General features: G+C 49.3%; 1 protein-coding gene across 1 annotated transcript in view; it reads left to right on the top strand.

Moving 5' to 3' along the window:
• Positions 1 to 2,773: 2,773 nt before the first annotated feature.
• The window catches only part of LOC119103001 (dual specificity tyrosine-phosphorylation-regulated kinase 4), a gene marked incomplete at its 3' end in the record, with an annotated part of 54,291 nt that continues 34,758 nt past the window's right edge, over positions 2,774 to 22,306 (top strand). The window contains exons 1-5 of the mRNA XM_037226450.1: positions 2,774 to 2,895; positions 5,708 to 5,809; positions 8,077 to 8,236; positions 14,090 to 14,253; positions 19,620 to 19,744. Coding sequence (XP_037082345.1) covers positions 2,827 to 2,895; positions 5,708 to 5,809; positions 8,077 to 8,236; positions 14,090 to 14,253; positions 19,620 to 19,744 — 620 coding nt within the window. The remainder of the gene's footprint in view (positions 2,896 to 5,707; positions 5,810 to 8,076; positions 8,237 to 14,089; positions 14,254 to 19,619; positions 19,745 to 22,306) is intronic.

Genomic DNA, 22,306 nt, shown 5'->3' with positions numbered 1-22,306 from the left:
ATTAGTGCGTAGCGCGTGGTATGTACTGTTGCGACCCCGTGTCAGTTATAGACCTGGTGGCTGAGGTTAGCAATGAAAGCAGGCGTACACTAAGGTCTGATGCGGTTTTTGCATATGTTAGCTGATCTAGCTAGGCTAACATACCAAATGGAGCCAAATGAGATCAAGCTCATTTTTCCGAAATTTACTGAACGTTTGAAAGGAAACTTACGTAACCTGCATTGGTTATGTGGGTAAGTGATGTGACAAACTCGCGGGATGGCCTGGCGGAGACAACAAGGTTTCACAGTAAGTCCTCGAGGACTTATTCGCAGTAAGTCCTACATGTACTTGAGCTCCTTTTGAAAATGCTAAGCTTATACAATAACTTTACACTCGAATAACTCGGTGTACGGTGCGACTTAACATGGACTTTGGCAACTAGTGATAGTGCCACTTTGAGGATTCCATCATGCATTCACCCCTGAAAAGCTCGGAGTGAGATAAACACCGTTTTTTAGTGGAATGTATAGGAGATTATGGGAAGCTTTCCTGGTGCGCTACGCGGTTTGCTTTTCGCCAGCAGCTTTCTCTTTTGGTTGAAAGAATTCTGCAAGCTTTTGGCCTGAACGCGGGGACGGTGGCCGGGGATGGCCACTAGGTCATGCTCTCATTATGGCTGCGTTAAGGCATAGTATTACCGCTGAGTGCACAATGCAGGCACCCGACGACCAGACGTGGAAAAAAGCAGCGTGCAGCTCATCAGGCTGCGCTCATTTGCCGGCAATAAATCGCTATGGGTGGGACGTTTCATAGCGCAAAGACGGTAACGCTAGGCATCGCTACTGTTTATCTCCTACACCGCCTGGGTCTTCTAGGTGCCCAGTTCCGATGCGCCGTGTTGATCGCAGCGCTGACAGATTCAAGTTCGTGATCAAGCTAAACAAAAACAAGGGCTTTTAGTGGAGAGCATGCCTTTCAGCTATTGGGGAAATCACGCTCTTAGATACGGCACAAGTCGGGGCACGGAGGACATAGACCCGACGAAAAGAACTGCTCTCACGTGCCGTGTTCGAACTACCACCGCGCCCAGTGCTGGCTATTCCATTACTGGAGGAGATTTTGTTGCAAAATCCCATTCCGACATGCAGAGTGTCAGTGTCCACAAAACATACATTCGTAGTAGATTTTAAAGATGTTCGAATGCATGTATATTTCCTTGTTCATCCTGTTTGTGTTTCGTCTCACGTGTTAACCTTACCGCCTTCCGATGCGGGCAGATTTTTTTGCCCCGGCAACCCAGCTATGTTTGTCTAATTGCTCTTCAAGCGTCCAGTGTTGTCATGTGAGTGCAAATTATTTCGGCGTTTTATTTTGTGTTGCCCGTGACGCTACTCGTTGAATAAGTATTTGTATATCAGATTGCGCCCCCAGTTACCCCATCACTCGCGTTAGCTCCATACAATTCAGCGAAAAAGCGTCTGCGACAAGAAGCCGATAGGGAGCTTACACGGCCAGCTGTTCTCGGACACCCTGACTGGCATGCACTATGTTCTTGGATACCCTGACTGTCATGCACAATGTTCTCGGATACCCTGGCTGTCATGCACCATGTTCTCGGATACCCCAACTGTCATGCACCATGTTCTCGGATACCCCAGATGTCATGCACCGTGTTCTCGGATACCCTGGCTGTCATGCCCAATGTTCTCGGATGCCCTGGCTGTCATGCACCATGTTCTCGGACACCCTGGCTGTCATGCACCACGCACGGGTCCACCCGGCTTGAAATGACCGGACATGTCGGTAATAACACTACCTTCACGATGTGCAATCATTCTCTCGACTGCCCTCATGACGGCGCTGAGCATAAACGGCTTAAGTGTTGCACTTCGTAGTAATTGCAGGCGTAATCAAGGCCGTTACGCTTTAGGAAGCCATTTAACCGAAGCAGGCGGCTACATAGTGGAGACCCCATTCATACTGGCCTGCCCATCGTTCAAAAAGTCTATGGCTCCTCCCCCCCCCCCCCCCCCCCCCCCCCCCCCCCCCCCCACCCCCCCCCCCCCCCCCCCCCCCCCCCCCCCCCCCCCCCCCCCCCACCTCCCCTCAGCCTACCGGTTATCTTATCGTGTAAATGATCCATTTTGCATGCAAAGTTTTGAATTGCTGTGATGAGAGGCAATCGTTTAATATACCCTATATCTCTTTATCAGGGTTAATTTCTTCTTCATCGACTCTCTTTGAAATGCATTGTAATTGGCTGGTATGACGTGGCAGACCAAATGTCCCGCACCCCTGCCCAAAGCGTTCATTTGTGACCGCATCATTCACGCTATAAACTAAATTCCGGCGCCATCTTTTGGGTCGTGCATACAATCCCAGCCACGATGCTGACGCGCAAACGTATGAAACGTCAATGGCTGACGCATCTGGGCCGAGGCCTGAGCCTGCCCATGCGTCAGTGCTGCGCCGCCGCTGGCCTGCAGAACAGGCAGCCGTCCTGACCGCCGCAGGTCGGCCATTGGCGCGCGCTGCCGGGGCCTCATTACCAGCGCCGGCTGATCCACCCCGGCAAGCAACAGCAAATCTGATCCGGAGCCGGTGCGGCCGCGGCGGTGATCGCCGCCGGCGCCGGCGCGCTCGATGAACGACCTGCCAGTGGGCCGCCCCAGCGCGCAGGCGCCGCCGCCGGCACCGACGCGTCGGCGGCAGCGGCGCCGGCAGTGTGGGCGCCATGACCCTCTGATCGCGGCGCGCGTGCGGGGCGGCACGCCGGGCGTGCGGCGTGAGCGAGCGGCGCGCGGCGTGACATGCGAGCGCGCCGCTGCCCAGCCCGCCAGTCCGATGAAGGCAAGCGTGGCCCCGCGCGCGTACCTCACCTACCCTTGGCGCGTACGGGACATCCACTGCTGGGTGAGTGGGGCGCTGCTGGCCGCCGCCGACGCCTCACGGCCGTGTCCAGCGCCGGGCGGGATGTCAAGTGTCTTCCATCCCGTCGACACTAGCCTGACATCTTGTTAAGCTGGATATCGTGACCGTTCATCAGTGGCGAGCTGGGTGGTCCCCCCACGCGCAGTCCGGTTTCTTTCACCGGGTAACATCCCACACCACGTACTCCCGTCGTGCCTGTGCCGACTCTCTGACCTTCTTTCCTGGCGTTCGTACGGACGGGCGTGTTAGTATCTGCCATTTCGTATGAATCTGCCGGGATGTCAGATTGATAAGTGATCCAATCGAGGAGCAGGCCAGTTGCGAGACTGCTTGTGAAGCCTCGCTTGGGCAGCAAGGAAGGTAACATCAAAAGCCGTATGTCCTGAAATATCATGAAAGTGTCTCGTTCGTAAAATGTCTTTATAACTTTTCATTGATTTGGCACGGAATAATGTAGGATTAGCTATAGTTACAATTTGTTACAGAAACTCGGACCGTCTTACTTCTCAATCACGCAACACCAACAAATGGCGCCGTTTTATAAGAAACGCCACGAGTGCTATGATGTTAATACTATAATGGCTGTAGTGGCTTACAAATTTTCACAGCTCGTAACATTGCTGCGCCTTGAATAACGCACGATGCGGGACAGGTACGGTGAACGTATAACGTTCTTCTGCAGAAAAACGCCTGTCGCATACCAGCTACCAATATACACTTCGCTGGCCACAATACGTAGCACAGCCGCCTCAATTTCAGGCCTGTTGTTGGGTTTGTGTTTTTGCGCATATGATATATTGCCAGTTTAGTTCCATCACTTTTGTACTTTTTTAAATGCACCAGTGATAATTCTGTCGCGAAAAGGACCTCACTTCCTCGGTAACACTTTTGAAGCACGCAGCATAGCTTCTGGAAAGTGACGGTATGAGCATACTCGTAAGCAAATGATGAGATTGCAAACGATCGCTCGCAAAAAATGATATCCAGTTTTTTACCTCTCATTTTCGTGTCGATAAGGTGACTTAAAAAGCCGCGCGTTCCCAAAATGTCTTGTAAGGTTCCTTAAGTCAGTGGGAGGATTCTCCGGATCGAGAATGTCAACTAGCAAGTCGAATGCTCGATTCTAAACGTATTTCGTGCCGGCACCAGCCTCCAGCCAGGCACTCATTTTGCCTGAGTGATAGGCATGTAAGTTCTGCCATTAGTGGCTCGGAGCCGGCGACACGTCGTCTTCCGGCCGAGTCGTGTATAAGAAGCCTATTCACCCATGCGACCTTGACCTCTACGACATTTCCCCATGAAGGCATGTATGCAGCATGCTCTTCTGGTATACTATCTTTGCGACATATAATTCTGGTATATTATTTTGTTTTATTGCGACACAAATCATGTGCGATCATGTTCTATGATATATGTGTACTTACTATCCTGAATCGAAACGATGTGTTGTCACTGATTTTTATCTCGAACGACCTTCGTCTCATACGATCTTTCTACATACAGCATTACGCATGCGACTTTTTACCACGCGATCTACTGGTCGTCTTGAGATGCTCTAGAGTGAAATGATACATCCTATCCCGTGGTAGTGCCGCGCATTGCCATCGAACAGTCGTGCTCCCTACGGTAAAGCTCACTTACGTCATTGCTTCAAAAGTCGGCCATAGTAATGGACTTTCATTGCCCAATCACATGGTCGATCCCATTCAAAATGAACAGGTCCCACTAACCGGGAATTGGGATTAGGTACTCGCTGTAAGGAAACCGAAAGGCTTAAAACAGCGGAACACATTGAACAAGTTGATTTTTTCAGTAGTTTATTACCACATCTTGAGCTGAGATGAGTCCCACGTGCGACAGCGGTTCGTCGGAATGTGACTGATGTGATTGAGATGACTGCTAGAAGACGTTTTAACTATGAATTAATGTACTGAACAGCTTGCAAAAAGCTTTGTTAACATGTTTGTATGAATTCTTAGTACATACTTAGCACTCTGACGATGAACATATTGTTTGCATACAGTTCCAGTGACACTCAATGGGCAAACCACATGAATCTAACCAAGAGAACCTTTGTTACATTAAACGAGACACTTGACAGTCATTCATTCAGCCCATGTCTTTAGTTCACTCAGGATCTAGGATAATACTAGGCCTGGTAATCAGCAATATGAACCGGTCGTGGGCGTTTGATTCCGGCTGCCTCATTATTGTTAAACATCGGTGCTGTGAACCAAGGTGAGCGTTGATAACAATTTCATTCAAGGTTTCTATGTCTTGGATCATGTTAAGGTGTAAAAGCCCGAAAAGTTCAGTAAGTTCTGCAATCCCGCTCTGTATGTATGGTAAGCAGGCCCTGTAAGTCCTGCATACCTATAAACAGGGATGTTACAAGGGTATAAGAATTTACTTTACCACGTCTGCGTCGGATTCTGCTGTCAACAGGTGTCTGGAGACTGTGATGATATCTAGCACCTCCCTTCATGGGTAATTTCGGTGCAGTGCGGAACATATTTGTAAATATGAAGAGCTCTGAGGCACCAATTCCAGCCTAATTTGTACGTTGTGTAATGAAATCGTCGTATCCTATCCTTTTACCTCATAATTTGCCTCTTTTCAACGTGTTGCATTGCTACTCAACTATGTCATATACGGCACATAAGATATATCGAAATGTGTGTATTTATCCAAAGGGAATTGCCCAATCCTCCACATACTGCGTAATGCTTCACCCCTCTAAGGTATGCCAAATAGCATGGCGCGTATTAAGTGGGTGATCTTCCTTGCGTTGCAGAATCAAGGGAACCTGACTGGAGAAGTCACCACAATTCCCGGCAGAAGTCAGGTCAGCCAGGCTCGCGGCCTCTCCAAGAAGAATGGCATCATCGTCAACGAGGTATGCGTATTTGAATGCAGTAAATATGTAGTGGAATTGTTGCCTTGGGACCGCAGGTTAACACGTGCTCCGGTGGGGGGGCAATCCCCCCCGAACGTTTTCACTGAAAATGTTCCAAACTGCGCGGCGTAGCGCACCAAAGTTTTCAAGGCTATAGACAACCAATAAAAAATTTATACGTTCCTTGTAAGGTCGCTGACCTACGGCGGTTTAAAGTCAGGCCATGAAATAAGGGAAGACATTACCTAGGGGATCGTTCATCTGATGCAGCAACGGGGTGGCAGACGAAGCCATACATCTCTGATATTGTTCCTTAGGTGACACAACAATTAAATGAACACGTTCCATTGACCTGGGGTCAGGTATGATAAAGTACAGACCAAGGTCAAAACCTACCTGCCTTATTACTTATAGCTTACTGCGTGAGGTAGTTTCTGACGCTCATTTTGGATCTGTTGATAACAAAAACCGCATTTTACATCTTATGTAAACTTTTTAAAGTTCAGAACAGGTCATCGACCCAATATGACTCGGCCAGCGTTCTTTTTCTGGGAACATGCTGCCAAGCGTAAGCTTTGACTTTTATTCCAATGCAAAACACGAAGCAGCCTTTTCTGTTTTGGTCACCATGACTCGCAGAGGGTCAAACAAGGTTACTGACCTAACATGAGCACCAGTGACTATCTGCTTAGAGCAGGTAGCTAGGTTCTGGGGGCACGTTGGACACCAATCTGGAGTTTGTCCTTGTTTGACCTTAGTTGACCCGTGAATCATGACCAAGGAATCTCAAATTTTGGTACAAGTGAGTTCACTTGCATGTTGACACACCCTGTAAATTGGGTGCATCTACCTCTCTTAGTTTCTGAGATCTCAGGGGTCAATTTGACCCCCGTACCCGGGCGAATAGGATTCGACCAGCCGCTCGGGCGCGTGGGCGTGGGCTGAGGTGGGATGCAGTTCTGAAGCCCGCCCATTGCAGTCGCCGCCCGCCTGACCTGATATGCTGTACCGTATGTCCCGGAGACTGCCACGGGCCCCACGAGGTCTGTAAGGCGTTGGCGGCAGAAACATGCTTTGACCGTTGGAATCATGATTGGTTTGAACCCATATTAGTTTGATGTTCGTGTTTTTCTGTCTTATGCAAAAGAAAGATAAGAGACAGGCGTGTAAGCGGCAAGCTGTCCATTGTCTTCCAATCGTTCATTCATCTAAAAGATGTCATTAATTTCAAAGATGAAAGACTACTGCATATTTTAGCAGGCGCCGGGTATAAATTTTCTGTGGCTGTGATGTATCCTCTTCGCCTCTGAATGGTACTAAGCACATTTTATTTAAAGGTACTTGCTAGCTTAAGTGCCGATTGCAATATCTGAACTATTCACGGGCACTTGAAGCGACTGTCCCACCTTTGAAGTATACTTCAAAAACATGTCCTCGTAAACTATCAGAACCACTTACGTCTAATAATAGTACTGGATGGTAACACAGCAACACCATCAATGCATAATGAGGACAGCAGTTGCAATTATTGTCTAGTCCAAACTACGCTGTCTGTGCTTTGAAACAGCACTACGCTTCGTTCCTGCGTTTGTCGCTATCCCCGTCCCCATGACAACCACCGTGTCACCTTTAATATTGCCAATTTACTAGCACCTTATCTAGTGGCACTTTTACTAGTGCCAATAAAAAATGTTTGTGATTGACCCAGCGGGCGGCAAGGGCTTGTTACCGAGAGGCGCATTGGTTGAGGTCTGAGCCAACGCGTCACAACAGACCATGTGATACACCCATTCCCAAGGTTAAAGTGTGGCTCGAAAAGGGCCATCGAAGTAAGCGTCATATGGGAGAACTAAAAGCCACAGTGAAACGTTTTGTTAGATTTGAGGGGTAAAGCCTAATGCTACGATATTTTTTTCTGAACAATGCTGCAAGTTTTCGTAGGATTTTCAACACAAAGTTTTGACACGATAGTGTGTTGCAAACATTATAGAACACACACGCTTGAAAATTCATTCAAATGAAATGTGTTACGTTCAAGGTGGTAAACAGGCAGTTCAATGACATTTCTTCCTCAGGAGCGGACACCTCGAATAAAAGTTCGAAGCTTTTCAGAAGGATTTCGGAAGCTGGCATTGCTCATCAAGCTGTACGCCTCTGACCTACCAATAAGCAGACAGTACAAAAAGGCGGCATACTCCCTTTAAAACGAGACGATTAAACACGTGAAAAAGCTTGTGCACTCAGACCACTTGGCCGTGCCGTTCCAGCGCTTGCCGGTGCTGTCCGGGAAACGTCCACAACAGAACGGAGCCGGCTCAGTGGCCGGTGGACGTGGCCTTCCGGTGATCCAAGGCCCGAGCCCGCGTGAGTCTTCGTTCACCAGCCGGACCGACGCTCACGGACGACCACTGCCGCTGAGCCCGTCAGGTGAGCAGCGCGCCCGGGTATTGGGCTGACACACACGGGCTTCTGCTGCCGCTGAGCCCGTCAGGTGAGCAGTACTCCCGGGTATTGGGCTGACACACACGGGCTTCTGCTACCCCTGAGCCCGTCAGGTGAGCAGTACGCCCGGGTACTGGCCTGACACACACGGGCTTCTGCTGCCGCTGAGCCCGTCAGGTGAGCAGCACGCCCGGGTATTGGGCTGACACACACGGGCTTCTCCTACCCCTGAGCCCGTCAGGTGAGCAGTACTCCCGGGTATTGGGCTGACACACACGGGCTTCTGCTACCGCTGAGCCCGTCAGGTGAGCAGTACGCCCGGGTACTGGGCTGACACACACGGGCTTCTCCTACCCCTGAGCCCGTCAGGTGAGCAGTACTCCCGGGTATTGGGCTGACACACACGGGCTTCTGCTACCCCTGAGCCCGTCAGTTGAGCGGCACGCCCGGGTTCTGGGCTGACACACACGGGCTTCTCCTACCGCTGAGCCCATCAGGTGAGCAGCATGCCCGGGCTCTGGGCTGACACACACGAGCTTCTGCTGCCGCTGTTAAATCTTTCAGACGAGCTCTAGCGCTCTCAATGCTAACTTAATTGCATGGGGACTTACAAAGGCCATAATTTTCCTTAGATCCACTCCATACGACGTGTTTGGCCGTACAACATTCACCTAAAGAGCGTGGCTTTAACATTTCTTGCCATTTGTGCTTTTTAATCACGTAGACTTAAAACGACAGGAGAACTTTTGCATGGTCATCTGGTCTATGCCTTAGCACTGTCTCAGTTCGAAAAGTTAACGAATATGTGAAACGGATCGTCCGGAAAGTATCATTGAGAATCAACAGACCGCACTGCACATGGCTCTCGCTGTAACAACTCACATAAGCCACTGAGCACACGCCAATCCACATCAAGCAACCCTAAGCTCTCTGTAGTGTTGCATATCGCTACTATTACACAAGGCGCGCCGGGGGGAGGGAGGGGGGGGGGGCACTCAGTGAAGTCCTTGGAATTCAACCGGTCACTTCCTGAGGGCATGGCGTGTACCTCCTTGGTTTTATACCGCAACTCCCACGCCAACTCTGCCAGTAACCTTACGCTTCCATTGCTCTTCAACGACCTTTACGATTCGTTATCATACGCCAGGTTGCAGACAGACTGGTCTGTTTCATATTGTTATATGTATGTGTTGTTGGCACCGCGGTGCCCTATATAATTCCGGATATGTTGTATAACTTCGTGAAGTCTTAACGAAATATCATATATATATATATATATATATATATATATATATATATATATATAAACGTTTTCCCCAAAACGTTGCCTGTCGCATTGTTTGGAGATGACATGCCACATCTTTCGCTGGGACGTGATGTGATGATAAGAACTTGTCACCACATCACAAACTTCTTTAATGATATCGCATCATCGCCATATGCTCCTTTGAGAAATCAGTGAATCCGAACAGTGTTACCTCTGGTAGATTTCACGCCCTGGTCACTTCACGCTCATGTGCTTCCTTCTGTCTCGCTCCAAAGCAGGCGGCGTAAAAGGCCAGAGTGAATTGACGGCTTGACTCGCATGCATGTTACGTATTTTACAACCTCATAAGAACAAGTAATGAGATTGTCAAACCACGGTTAAAACTTCCGAGGGAAAATAAGCTCTGGGTAGTTCGAGCTCGAGAGTCGAGCGGAGCCGTAAACAGGCGAAGGAGTTGGTTTTGTCGGCGCGGTGAGCACGGTCCCGAGCGCTCTAAGACCGCTCTTCTAAGTTCTTGCACATGAAGAGTCTGTGGAAATATTGATCTGGAATGTTTGTCTTATTATGAAAACTGATGTTTTGCGAACTTTACCTTCTGTTTAAGCTACTAACACTTTGAACTATTCATGTGGTGTGTAGTACACTTCCATTGAGTGTTTCAATTTTCAACATGTGGTTGACCATTCATCTCAATATTATATTAATATCCGTCTATCCAGTTCACTCTCGTTCCTTACCCTGGAAAAAAGGTAATTCACCCTCTCAACTTTACTGTAACAAATTACTATCCATACGCAAACTACCACAACAAAACCAATGGACAACAAATGCAAAGCAACGAGGCCAAGTCAACGTTACAAAGAACTTGGTAGGGCTTGGAAACCTTCATCAAGGTATAGCATGAAGAAAAACTGGTACTTAGATAGAATTATTTTGCCCCTTAAATCCCCGAAAAAAAATTGCGTAAGGCAAGTAATGGAATCATGTTCAACGAGCTGCGATAAACTTCTTAACACGCGCTCGGATGGGGGTCAAATCGACCCCACAAATTATTTTTTTTCAGAATGGTTTCCGAATGGCGCGGCGCGGGCGCACCAAATTGTGCGTAGCTGTAGAAAATTGAATAGCGAATCGTTTGACATGAGAAATTTAGATGTATCCTGTAAGGTCGCTGACCTACGGCAAGTCAAAATCAGCCCATGGTTTCAGCAAAGGCAATTTCTAGGGAATTTTTCAACCTGATGCAATAACGGAGTGTTTGACGAAGCCATACATCTCTGAGATGCTTTCTTACTCAACACAAATATTGAATGAGAAAATTACTTTGACCTAAGGTCAGGTACAAAGGTCAGACCGAGGTCAGAACCAACCTGCTTTATTACTGTAGGGCTTGTTGTATGGGATAATTTATGGTGCTCATTTCCAATTGATTGATAACAGGAACCGCACTATAATCTTCCATGGACTTCTTAGAGATCAGAATAGGTCGTGGATCTAAAATGACTCAGGTCAGCATTTTTTTGTTTGTTTGTTTAGGAACAGACCGCCTGACGTAATTTTTGTCGCTTATCCAAATGCAAAACCCAGAGTAGTCTTGTATGATTTTGGTCACCATGACCTTCAAAAAAGTCAAACAAGGTCACTGACCTTACCTGAGCTCGTGACCTTTTGCCTACAAACAATTCCTTAGGTTCTGAGGGCACTATGGAGACCAGCCTGAAATTTGACCTTGTTTGACTTATTTTGACCCGAAGGACATGACCTAGGAAGCTCAAACTTTGATTTAAGAGATTTCACGTGCAGGGCAATACGTCCTGTGAATTTGGTGTCTCTAACTCTCTTAGTTTCAGAGATCTCAGGGGGGTCATATTGACCCCCGAGCGAAGGGTTTCTAGCCAGTCACCCGGGCGCGTGTTAAGGTGACCAATTTAGTAAACAAGCCGAAATAAATGGTCTAATTTTTAGCAGCTCACCTCTGGTTCAATTGATAAATTTTACTGAAAAGTAGCGCTTGAAATCCTGGAGATTGTTGAGTGGAATAAAGCCAAGCTTTGGATGCATATATTAAGCTACTAGGTGCGGGTTTTGGTAAACGCAATTTAAATTGGCCTCTGTGTATGCTTATTTGATAATTTCTCGGCTTTACGACGCGTTGATTCTTGAAGCACGATCATGTTATCATTTGCCACAAGAATACATTCCATCTCTTGACCTAGTATGACTTTACAAGTGCGTATGATTTAAATTTCGTCATTTCAGTATGTTTAAATTGGCAAACAGCTACAAGATAGGTGTATCTTCCTCATTACGTATCTTCCTCATAAACTTATGAAATGCCTGTAAACGTGTGAGTACAGTTTTCACGCTTTCGATTTGTCCTGTCATTTGCCTTGCTTCATTCCTATAACCCGGATAAATGTACATATATTTAGATATGTATAACCTGGAAGAAGTTTCGCAAATTGCCGTTTTAAATAGCGTTGGGCACGGCCCGCAGGTCAGCAATCACCTGCAGGTTAGCAAATTAGCATGTCCGTGCGTGGGTCGTACAATCCACGGGCATATTTTGCAGTGTGATTCTAACCGATTGGTTGAATTATTCCGGCGACATTCAAAGGGAGCGTTCAGCAAATGCAAAGAAACGAATTCCTTAGCACCTGGGCGTTACCATCAGACCTGCGGGAAGACGAGCTTCAACCCTAGGACTCCCTTGGTTCTTGGCGGAGCCGCTGCATCCTACGAACCCCGCTGACATGAAGTATCTTCTTCGAACACCGAGGATGCATGCGCCAGGCCGAGCCAGATCACAGAGCTGATAGTTCGCGTCGATGCGTGAGCGGTGAGATCCTCAGTTAACAGCGAGGTGGTGTTGCAGGCTCTGACTCGCCCCCCCCCCCCCTCCCCCTCCCCCTCCCCTTCTTCCCGCCCCCGGGCTCGGGTGTCGCCTGGCGACTGGTGCAGCTCGTTAGCCTGGCGACAGATTGGAAGTGCGTTGATTCTAGAGGCGGTCCGCTGCTCAGGAACGTGCCCAGCGCGTCACTGCACCCGTCGATGTCGTCACCGCGCAGACCTCGGCTAGCGGCCAGACACGAGTCTGTTAACCGGTGACCGAAGGTCACTGAGATTGGAAGGCCCGTCACCGCGCAGACCTCGGATGGCGGCTGAATACGGATCTGTTAACCGGTGACCGAAGGTCACTGAGATTGGAGGATCATATCGGACCCATCACATTGGGGAGATTTGCGTGGCAAAAGACGATAGATAATGCCGGGTGTCTCTGTCTCTCGGGAACAGTATGCTAGGTGACTGAGGCCAGAAGGTTCTGGCTATACCAGTCGCATGGTTGTAAATTGACCGACCGTCACGTCGCTCAGTTGGTAGGGTTTGTGACATTCCATAGTCCGGTACTTAGTTATTGAGTTTTAGGGGCGTGTCAGGTGCGTTAATTATTTGTGCCAACCACATGCGGATGCTATCCATTTCACTAGAGAACTTTGACGTTTCTTATTGTATATCATATTTCAGACAACTGCTCTACTCACACATACTTAAGTCATATTTCAAATCATGTGCAATATAGCAAGCATCGAAAACTGTCCAGTGCTTGATGTGTCATGATGCCCGCTGCTCCAAAATATGACAATATTTAAGGTCGCAAACTATCCTTACCAGTGATAGCAATGCATTACATCACAGGTACGTTTGGTGTAGCAGTCTGTTGGAGTCCCACACTCACTGCTGTTATTTTTTTTTCTGACCGGTTGCCCGAGGCCCAAACAGATAGATGGAAATCGTTCGGGGAAGGAAGGGGTGCGGACTGCGCGATCCCGGCGCACGAGACCATCTGTTGCTCCTGACCCGGCTGCATGTGGCTGGTCCCACATTGGTATTACTTATTATTGTAGCCAGACCGGCATTGGTATACATACTTATTGTAGCCAGACCGGCTAACGGTCCTCAGCAAACAACCCGTCAAATTAGCATCATTAGTAAGTGTGCGGTTAACCATTGCGCACATGCTTTCTATCTCTCATCTCCTCTCTTCACCGATACTCTCCTTCTCTCCTCCCCTTTCTCTTTACTTTTCTCTTTCTGCTCCTGCTCACTCTTTATCTCTTGCTCTGTCGCATTCGCTTTGTTTCTTTCCCTCTGTCTCTATTTTACTGGGGACATCAGCGTCGTAACGAAATTTATTGCATGGTTTAATCTCTTGTGCGATACCCTCAGCCTCGTAGTGTAAACTCTCATATGACGTTGGACAGCAGGCGGAGCCTGTCTATCAAGCCAAAGTGTCTGTTGTCGGCAGGACTGATTTACGACATTTATATGGTTGGATGATTGGGTGAATCGACCATCCCGGCCGTCATCCGAGTCTCGAGCGCACGACCTTTGGGATCCGGCCCGTTGTTTCGAGCGCACGACCCGTGGGACCCGGCCCTTTGTTCTGAGCGCACGACCAGTGGGACCCGGCCCGTCGTTTTGAGCGCACGACCTGTGGGACTCGGCCCGTTGTTTCGAGCGCGCGACCTGTGGGACCCACCCGTCGCGCTAACGCCAGCTGTGCTCTACAGACGCCACCCGCTACTACGGCTCGTACATGTCCGAGTACGAGCTGGCCGAGGTCGAACAGTACGAAGAGGTCTGGTTCCTCGGCCTGGACGCCAATAAGCTGCCCGGCGACGAAGCGCGCCAGCAGAACGGGGGCTTCGACGACGAACACGGCAGCTACATCAAGGTATGTCTCGCGGTCGTCGCACAAGCCGGCCACTTGTTGCTTGCAGTATACGCGGACTGAATGCGAACTGGTCACCGCTGTACGTTTCTAGACGTTGACAGGTAGTACTTTTGGTACGCAACGGAGCGCGTTGTTACCACCGAATATTGTGGGTCGGGTAGCGGTCAAGGCGTTGGTAATGACTGAATGCGATGCGGTGGGGCTGGAGGCTGGACGAGCTGCGAAAAACTTGCGTCTTTTACGATGCCACATGCTAGCATTTTCTCCTGGGCGACTCCCTGCGCGCCTCAGACAGAAATACACCGTCGCAGAGTCCCGGGTGAGTGCGGCGCGGTCGTTGCCGCACCACCTGCAATTGGCACGCGTTACCTCACGCCACCACTGACACACCATTTGCGTCCAACCGGACCGGAAGCTCTGCCAGGTGACAATGCAACAAAGCATCTGCTAGTCCGTTTCCACTGCCAGCCGGCATAGCTGTGAGAAAGAGGACGTCTGGCTGTGAGCCACCTATAGCACCGGCACGTGGCTCATTAGCGGCGGGGCGCCATAGTTCTCTGTGCGGAAATCGTTGTTGGCTTCTGAATTTTGCGCTCGCTATGCTGCTTCAGGCCGAACCTCATACGCCGTCTTCAACAGCGCCAACGGTACCTTTCGGTTCGCCGTATCTAGACCATGTGCTATGGATGCTGCATTGCATCTCTGTACCAGCTTCCCACGGAATTTTCCAGAAAATTGCAGCGTGAATATCTTCGAGAAAACTGTTAAAAAACGGTATCACATTACCCCGGTAAGTGGATCACAGTGTTCTGTTTTCTGCGAATTATGCCAGATGATATGTATCAGATCCTGGTATAACTCGTATTACTTTCATCTTCGCTGGACGCAGAAAGAAGTCCTGCTATTGGGGCGATTAACACGCTAGCACCACGCAGAAATGAGATGCGAGCGTTCACGCATTAAGATTTCGCGAGTGTTAAGACAGCGCTAATTAATATAGGACGGCGCCGGGCGTATGTTTGATGAAGTCGTGATGCAGCACAGCCAGCAAATGGTACGTCAGATGATGAAAGTTGTGCCTGGACATTGCTTACCTCCAGACATGCAGGATATTTGCACTGCAACGCAAATTCGGAATATTAGCCGCTGTCCTAGCCCGTTCACATTTCCGTTCGGGTCTCGTGAGATCTTCGGTTCCAGATGGTGCTGAATCGTACCGAATCGAGCTCCTGTTCGGACAGCGCTGCAGAATACGTATCTCATAACGAAGACATGCTTGCTGGAGGTCACTACATGCAACATTCACCACCGTCCACTGCCCATTGCTCGAGATATTTATTAGACACAATCCGACCTGGGTCGACAGATCTCGCCCATTGCTGTGCCGTACTCCGCTTTGCCCTGTGTCCGGCGCTAATATTAAATGTGCTCGGCATGCAATGCATACAGACGTCATTTAATCTACGACTTGAAGCGCGTGTAATGCTAGATCATCACACCTAACTCAATTCCTGGTTGCTTATAAAAAAAATTACCTGGTTGCTGGTAATTTGGCGCAGAGTGAACGCGAGCGGGTGTTATTATGCTTTCTGAACCTCGCTGCGACGTATGCCAGGTGCTGCTGTTTCTCATGCCGGTGTGGCCAAGTAAACGGCATGAGTGGTCACTGTCTACTTGGTAATTGCACCGCGTTGATGAAAACACCGCACCGCGCTCATGACATTGCCGCACTGTGTTAACGAGATCACCGCGCCGCGTTTGACTTCATGGTCAGACAGCTGTCATCTGATCACATGCCTTTTGTTCCCGCGCTTTAATTTTTCTCATATTGACTAGCTTCGACATACCTCCATAAGCGTAGTTGTGCTGGAGGCCTTGAGCACAGGCCCATGGCTAAGGCATCAAATCCCAAAGATGCCATCACAAGATCGCCCTGCGGACACCAGAAATTGCGTAGCCGGCAGCTGAGCGGAATGCCCACACTCAGCTGTCGGTGAGGCAGCACTCACCGGCCGACATATACCCACTGTCACCCCATCGGCCCTGAAGGATCAAACCACACACGATGCTAGCGCCGCTGCTGCTTTGTCCGATGGGTGCCGGCAGTGGTAGGGGTGTCAGAGCTTTGACACTCCGGACGAGGCGCATTTGAGCCTTCCCTTGATACTGACGTCGGCGATGCCTCCATCCTTTCGTTGCTGGTCATTGCCACTCAGGTGCGTTGCAGACAGTCGCCGTCACCCAAAAACTCCCCACTCCAGTGTAGTCCTTCGCACCGACGACCCAGCCAATCATTTTGGCCAAACGTCAACACATGCATGAACATAGACGTGTATTTGGACTATCGGTGGCGTACTCGTGGCTTTTCAAGTCCATCGTCGCAGCGCTAAAAACAGGATGTTAATGGCTACAAACACATACACATACACATACATGCACAGCTCACAAACGTATACACACACATGGTTGCGCTGAGTGGTGAAACCGTGGCTTTTCAAGTCCATCGTCGCAGCGCTAAAACAGGATGTTAATGGCTACAAACACATGCACGTACACACACGCGCAGCTCACAAAAGTACACACACACATGGTTGCGCATGCGTGCATGACCCGAGCCGTTTCGTGGTCAGGGCGGCCTTTGACGCAATAAGTGGCGCTCCAGCGCACGACGAGACCTCACGGTTGGGAGCTGCGTCAGGTCACGGGAGATGAGGCTATACTGAGTGGAGGTTGAACATCACAGACGCCTCCTTCCGACGTCACCGTGTGACCTAAGAACGAAAAAATATCCACCCTGCTGTGTGTGGCAGTCTCAGATTTGAGAAAGCACCCACAGCTCACGGGCCAGCGCCTGTGTCTCACCAGAAGGAAGAATCTTTTGGAGAAGCGTCAGGCTGTGGGATTCCGCAAGGCATTCTGCTGGGAGCCAGCCGAGCTTCTCCGCCGGAGCCGAGACGGGATGAACTTTTCCGCCCAAAGATCGCTTTAACTGCAAACATGATGACTTGTGGACCCGGCGTTTTGTCTCCCGTATGATTGTCAAAGTTTTAAAAGCGGCATTTTGGATTTGCGAGAGGGCCGATGCGTTACCAGGGTAAAGATGAAACAAGCGGGCAAATAGCTCCTCAGATGAGATAGATCAGAAAGGGCACATCAAAATCAGTAAGATGGCGAGAGATGCTGCTCAGCTGAGAAACGGATCAATGACTAGTCCTATGTTTGCTTTCCTCCGAACAGCAGAGAGCTCGTGTTCATCAAAGTTCGAGGTGAATTTCGGGAGTTGCGCAAATTTTGTGGGCTTCTGGACAAAAGTAATTCAGTTTTCTCAACATTTTCTTTGAGTCTGTTAGCGCAAAGCCAGGACGTCGAGGACAGGCCAGGATGTTTTCCATCTGGGTGACGGCGTTTTCATTTTCTTTTGCCGCTGACTAGAATTGGCCGTCGTCCGCATACTGCACAACGACTATCACCCTTTGCGAAGAGACTGAGATCGTTCTCGAAGGTTTGCAATAGGGTAGGGGCCTAATGACGATCTATAAAAGCTCACATGTTGTTTGACAGCTTAGTAGGGAACTCGCTGTTCCTGAATTGGCTAGATGCTCCTCATACTCTGAAAAAGTTTAAAGAGGTAGGTCGAAAACTAGGAATTATCGATGCTGCCACAATCCTATTCCTTCAGAAATTTTGAATGGTCCATCACATAGTAAGCAATTTTGAGCGGACTATCACATCAAAGCATTTGATTACGTCAACTGAGCAGAGCACTGGCTTGCGTCCATGGTGGTTAGCACTTAGTTCGTGACCGGATATACAAGCCAGCGCAGTTTCCGTGGAATGCGTAGTCTGAAGCCGTGCTGGTTTCGAGGAAAGCAGGTGATTTTTAGAGAGGTAGCCATAGAGCTGGTAATGGACTGCACTCTCCACAATTCAGCTATGGAAGGGACAATCCTAGCTATGGAAGGTAATAGAGATGTGCTGAAATTAGAAGGATGCGTAGCCCAACATCGAAGGATGCGACTAACGAATTTGAAGATGAAAAGGCAGTGGGAAGCTTCAAGGACTCAAGCGCTTCAGATCAGGATGCGCTGTACACTGACCAGGTGGAACAGCATGCCGCTGATCGCTTCAGCGGATCGTAGAGCAGCGTGCCGCCGATCGCTTCAGCGGATCGTAGAGCAGCGTGTCGCTGATAGCTTCAGTGGATCGTAGAGCAGTGTGCCGCTGATAGCTTCGGCGGATCGTAGAGCAGCGTGTCGCTGATCGCTTCAGCGGATCGCACGCATGCTGTCACCGTCAGCGGCATCCGTTGTTGAAACGCTTTTTCGAAACATGATCGTGATTAATTCATTGGATGTTATTGGTAAAATTTTAAAGGCACAGGCCAGACGCGTGGTAGGCGACAGGGAAGAACTAGTTCATCACTCCGTGCCATTACTTCGCCACCCGTGCGTGGTTCTCGGGCAAACAATGACCCGGTCCGGCGCCTCAGCGACAAACCCCCTGTCCACGACCTCGACCTCTGGCCTTTACCACTAGCTATCCATCCTTATCGCGCCGCGTATCAGTGACCATTCGTTTTATCGTCAGTGGGGCTCGAGCGCCACGGCCGACCAGGGCCCTGTTCCTCAGTAACTCACGACCCGAATTCCGCCCGCTGAGGTAGCCTCATAGATACACGCCAATGGGGAGAGCTTTTGTTTCATATGCGCGCATAAGTAGGATCAGGTGGTCCAACCCCATGCAGACATATAGCGCGCAGTAATGACGTCCTTGAATATTATTCGATGTTAGGTGTATTTATCGCTGAACAATGAGCATTTGCAAGGGATCTATAGCTGAATGCATCATTACCAATCACACTTTGCTATGCTATGATGCTATGATTATCGATTACACTTTGCTATGCGTTGCCTTGTCGGCGCCGTCGACTTACCTGTAAACAAACGCACTTGCTTCGCCCCTCGACCGAGTAGGGACTGGTCGTGACGTCAGAGGCAAGGAATGGGCTTGCAATGCAAGGAAGGGGCTTTCACTGGTTTATGAAGAACAGAGCTCAAGTGAAAACCCGTCTGCCAGGGACGGGCTGAACTGGGCCTCGCGGCCTCCAGCCAGCCAGATGATGAATATTTGAGGCAATGGCCGGCAGCGTCGGTGGCACGGTCGCCATCCGTTCCCGTTATGTGACGTGTCGCACGTGGTGGCGGTGGTACGCAGCTCATCAGAGCAGGCCGGTCGTCCTGCTCTCAGAGAGCCGTCCGCTGGCGGGCGCCGGTGACTCACGCCTCAGGAGGTAGGTCCAGAGTCAGGGGTAGCAGCCACTCTTGGCGTCCACTGGGGCTGCGAATAACCGTGCGCCGTTGCTGCAGGTGCCGCACGATCACATCGCATACCGGTACGAAATCCTGGAGGTCATCGGCCGCGGGAGCTTCGGCCAGGTCATCCGTGCTCTTGATCACAAGACGAACACTCAGGTGGCCATCAAGATCATCAGGTACTGGCAGCCAGGGACGATACAAGCAGCAGATACTATATACTTCGATACTTCGGAACGAAAGCTTCCCTTTTTAGTTCAAGGTGCTTTTCAGATGGTGGTGTCTTTGCATATTTTTGTACCGTGCATGGCAACAACACAAATTATTCGCAGTATTTTTGGAAGTTAAATTACAAATAATTGTGCCGAGGTGAAAATTGGACAATGTTACACACGCCGGCATCACTTTTGTGATGTTAGCGGCATCGCTTTGATGCCGTCCCTCAAAAACATTGTCTACTGATCCCACACCAGAAGGGATAAAGAATAATCTGGTTCTGGACGATAAGCTCGCAGGCCATGTGAGACTTTTATGAGTCAATAATTTAAACTGTTTCCATATAGACGAAGGGAATTTTCGACACTTGACGATATTGAGGCAAGTACCAGTTATGATGGAAAAGGACCACTTGTAGCTATTGGTATGTTTTGAAGTGTCAGAGACTTCAAAACATACCAATAGACTCCGGATAATGGAATCCCACTATTTAGTACACATAAATATGCCCCTCAAGACATCATCGCTTGATTGCGTTATGTCAAATTTTCATGACGGCAGAGTCGCTGTCAGACCCACTGTATTGAGGAGGCAGTCTTTGTTTGACGCTCATATGACGTCATGCACCTCTGGGTGGCCCCAACTTCGGGGACGCGACATAGTTAACGCTGTTTCGCGCGCGGCTAGCTCAGAAACGCGAGGAAATTAATGTTTTCCAAGAGGCATGCCTGTGACGTGCAGGGAATGATCGTGAGAATGACTCCTTCAGTTCAAACCCACATACAAATATGGAACAGTCCCTTTCACTAGTACGGCTGGGCCCCGTGAAGTCAACTGACGCTTATTTTGTACGTATAATTACATATGCTAACAGGTAAGGCTTTCGTAAACCCATACATTCCACCACTAAGTTCTAAGGCTCTCCTCAAATGATAAGGCCTTCTGAGGTTGATCATATGCCTTATCTCGAAACAACTTAGCAGTGACTTAAACGATTCGGACGCAAGTTGTAGGTAGACATACTGACCTACCACCTAATCCTTGAATTCATCCTCTGGCACACGCAGTACCGCATCAGGCGGGATGTGCTGAGACAAAATGCACCTCCATAATATCACTAGCACCAAGGGTGTATCATTTTTACCCGGTCATTATGCAATGGATGTTTCGCCCATCAATTCGACACGATTGATTGAGAAGCTTCTATTCCCGGACGAGCGGGATTAAGGAGGACATCCGCGTGCAAAACACTTAGCTGGAATTGGTTCGTCCTGTCGAATAAGCACGGGAATTGCTGTGGACACAAAATTTCACTTCAAGGTTAGGCACCAGAGGCGAGGACTAAAGGCAATGTCGGCTGTTCGGAAAGCAATGTAGCGATGATCCCATTTAAATTCATGAGCAGCTGACGAGCGCTCGTACCTCTCCGAGTGTTCTGCGCAGTCCTCGGTCTAGTTATACAAATGTATTACGTTTCATCGTGTGTCCTGATTTCCTCCACAAACATTGGCCTTCGCGCTTTTGATTCTGACCTGACCCACTGTCATGTTGTGATGATAACATGTCTATACTATTTCTGAACCATGCATACTAATACAACAGCCGGATTTATTTTTGTGTACAAGCTTGTTAGTTAGTGTTAGCAAGTGTTGGCAAGTGTTAGCAAGCTTGCTCGGTAACTGGCGTAAGCGGGCACTGGGGTGGACAGTACAACACACTGCGACACCCACATTTTTTTGTTGTTTTGTCTGTCAGTTCAGTGAGAAAACTTACGCAATTTGCGCAGCCTTGGTTTGTATGGATATTACTTGAAAGCATGTGGCTGTTTTCTTCAGGCTCTGCTCGCTTAGAGACCGCAACCCAGAAAGGGAGGGCTAAAACTGACCCTGACCTGTACATGAGTTAGGCGCTGCTGCGGTCTGACCGGTAGCCCTCAATCATGCACTCATCCCTACTGACTACAGTAACCAGACTACGATCAATACAAGCTCCACCGCCGAGTTCCATCAGCACATGCCTCCAGCACTGCCCGTTAGCTGTCTCCTGCAACGGAGCCTCGCGCTCTCTCAGGAAGCTGAGAAGCTTAGCGAGAATGGCCCATTTATCTACACGCGCGCGCTGAACTGTCGCCGGCTCTTCGGGTCAGCGCGCTCCCGGTATTTACACGTTGTCCACCAACAGACAATGCTCTGGAATAGATGGTGGCTAGGGGCATGGCGGAGTAGCTTCCAGCGTTTACAGCGTGGCGTCGTGTAATATAGTGGCAAGGTGACTTAATCAACACTTGCATAGGAATATAGTTTCAGCACGTGAGGCTTCTTAAGCTGGACAGTCATGCAATTCACGGACATCTTCATGACAGATCCTTCGCAAACAATCGCAAACGGTGTCAGTGTCTGCGAGAATAATTGGTTTCGTTCCTCCTCAAGCAGAAAAAGACTGCTTATACATGTTGTGCTACTGCCTGGATGGATCAAGCTAAAACCGGGGATCAGTTCCAGTAGAAAAAGCCCACAAATGCGTCA

This window comes from Pollicipes pollicipes, unplaced genomic scaffold (assembly GCF_011947565.3).
Source record: "Pollicipes pollicipes isolate AB1234 unplaced genomic scaffold, Ppol_2.1 Scaffold_5724;HRSCAF=6776_pilon_pilon_pilon, whole genome shotgun sequence".
NCBI lineage: Eukaryota > Metazoa > Arthropoda > Thecostraca > Pollicipedomorpha > Pollicipedidae > Pollicipes > Pollicipes pollicipes.
Note: the sequence above shows the minus strand (reverse complement) of the source record. Positions and strands in the feature narration are given on the sequence as shown.